Raw genomic sequence first — 1,992 nt, forward strand, 5'->3', positions numbered from 1 at the left:
GGAGGTAGGTTAGAAATCATACCTTGCTCTCGAGTGGGTCACGTGTTTCGGCGAAGAAGACCATACGGTGCTCCAAATGGCGAAGACACGTTGACCAAGAATTCTCTACGTGTTGCCCATGTATGGATGGATGATTACAAAGTAAGAAAATTAATATTTATGTCACATGTGATTTATCAAATTTTATTAATGATTTGTTTATACCTTATCTCATTACATCTAATCAGTAAATAGCTTAATTTTCATAATTACCATGTTGATAAATATTGTTTGTTTGGTAGGAGTATTATTTACAGACTAGGACCGATGCAAGAAGTAAAGAATATGGTGATGTAAGTGAGAGAAAAAAACTCAGAGAAAAACTTGAGTGTAAGTCGTTTGATTGGTACATGAAAAACGTGTACCCCGAGTTGGGCCGTCCACCATCGAAGGAAGAACGAAAAAGAATGAAACAAGTAGAACTAACAAAACTGAAAAAACAAAAGATATTGTGGAAAAGAACAAAACCTGCAACTGTTTCTGAGTATCAGGTGAGAATTTTATAACTATTACACACGATCGACCTTTACTTTAAGGTAGTTTATATAATTGTTAAACAGTAAACACTAGAAAATGTCCATAATGCTGTTTATTCTTCACTTTTCATTGAAGCAGGTTTTCTAAGTTTAGTGCAGAGTAACTAATCTAGATCGCTTCTGTTATTCAATTCATTTTTACATTTATGTAAAACTTTGTTATTACGTGTTACGGTTCATCAGTCTTATAACTTGGTCAGTTTCTGTCACTAATATTTATAAGTCTGTGGTGTTTTATATTTCAAACCTTTAAACACAGGTTATTGGATCCATGGTTTTCTTGGTTACAGCATCCCTAACAACATATGAATCATGCAAAAGTATCAATATTATAGTTATTCCCATTTAAAAAAAGTAATTTAATCCAATTTGTTGTAACATGAAATTAGTGAATGTGATAAAATAGGTTAGTGAAGAGTGTTAAAAACTTTGTGATAAGTTGTAAATATGTGCTGGTAGTCCACCCATTACCTTGGGGTAGCTATTCTGTTATTTGCAGCTAGGTAATTGAAGTGTTATAGCAGTATTGAATACTATTTTGTGGTAAAATGTTACCATATGTGTATATTAACTGGACCATTTCTTCCTTAGATCCAACTGACAGGAACAGATCTATGTATTGAGTCTGAAGATGATGTAACCACGAAGGGAACACTATTAATTTTACAGAAATGTACTCACATCAAAAGACAGGTATGTATAGCCAAACTATTGGCTACTGAACACAAGCCCAGTCTTAACAGAATATACAGTTGATGTAACTACATCAAGAACTTTCACTGGATACCAGCACACTCCACTACCAGAATGACTGTTAGTTGGTTTACTAATGTGTTAGTCACATGTCAGTTCAGGTTATACAATATACTGTCGGTCTGTTTATTAATGTGTTAGTCACATGTAAGTTCAGGTTATACATTATACTGTCAGTTTGTTTATTAATGTGTTAGTCACGTTTAAGTTCAGGTTATACATTATACTGTCAGTTTGTTTATTAATGTGTTAGTCACATGTAAGTTCAGGTTATACAATATACTGTCGGTCTGTTTATTAATGTGTTAGTCACATGTCAGTTCAGGTTATACATTATACTGTCAGTTTGTTTATTAATGTGTTAGTCACATGTCAGTTCAGGTTATACAATATACTGTCGGTCTGTTTATTAATGTGTTAGTCACATGTAAGTTCAGGTTATACAATATACTGTCAGTTTGTTTATTAATTTGTTAGTCACATGTCAGTTCAGGTTATACATTATACTGTCAGTTTGTTTATTAATGTGTTAGCCACGTGTAAGTTCAGGTTATACATTATACTGTCAGTTTGTTTACTAAAGTGTTAGCCACATGTAAGTTCAGGTTATACATTATACTGTCAGTTTGTTTATTAATTTGTTGGTCACATGTAAGTTCAGGTT

The 1,992-nt window shown here is 32.8% G+C and overlaps 1 protein-coding gene across 1 annotated transcript; it reads left to right on the plus strand.

Annotated features, from left to right (window-relative positions):
- Positions 1-6: 6 nt before the first annotated feature.
- Positions 7-1,984, plus strand: LOC111084355 (polypeptide N-acetylgalactosaminyltransferase 35A-like). The gene is made up of 3 exons (XM_022381091.1): positions 7-141; positions 282-530; positions 1,167-1,984. The coding sequence occupies exons 1-3, from the start codon at positions 127-129 to the stop codon at positions 1,329-1,331; spliced, it is 429 nt and encodes a 142-aa protein (XP_022236799.1). The 5' UTR covers positions 7-126; the 3' UTR covers positions 1,332-1,984.
- Positions 1,985-1,992: the final 8 nt, after the last annotated feature.

This window comes from Limulus polyphemus, unplaced genomic scaffold (genome assembly GCF_000517525.1).
Source record: "Limulus polyphemus unplaced genomic scaffold, Limulus_polyphemus-2.1.2 Scaffold18064, whole genome shotgun sequence".
NCBI lineage: Eukaryota > Metazoa > Arthropoda > Merostomata > Xiphosura > Limulidae > Limulus > Limulus polyphemus.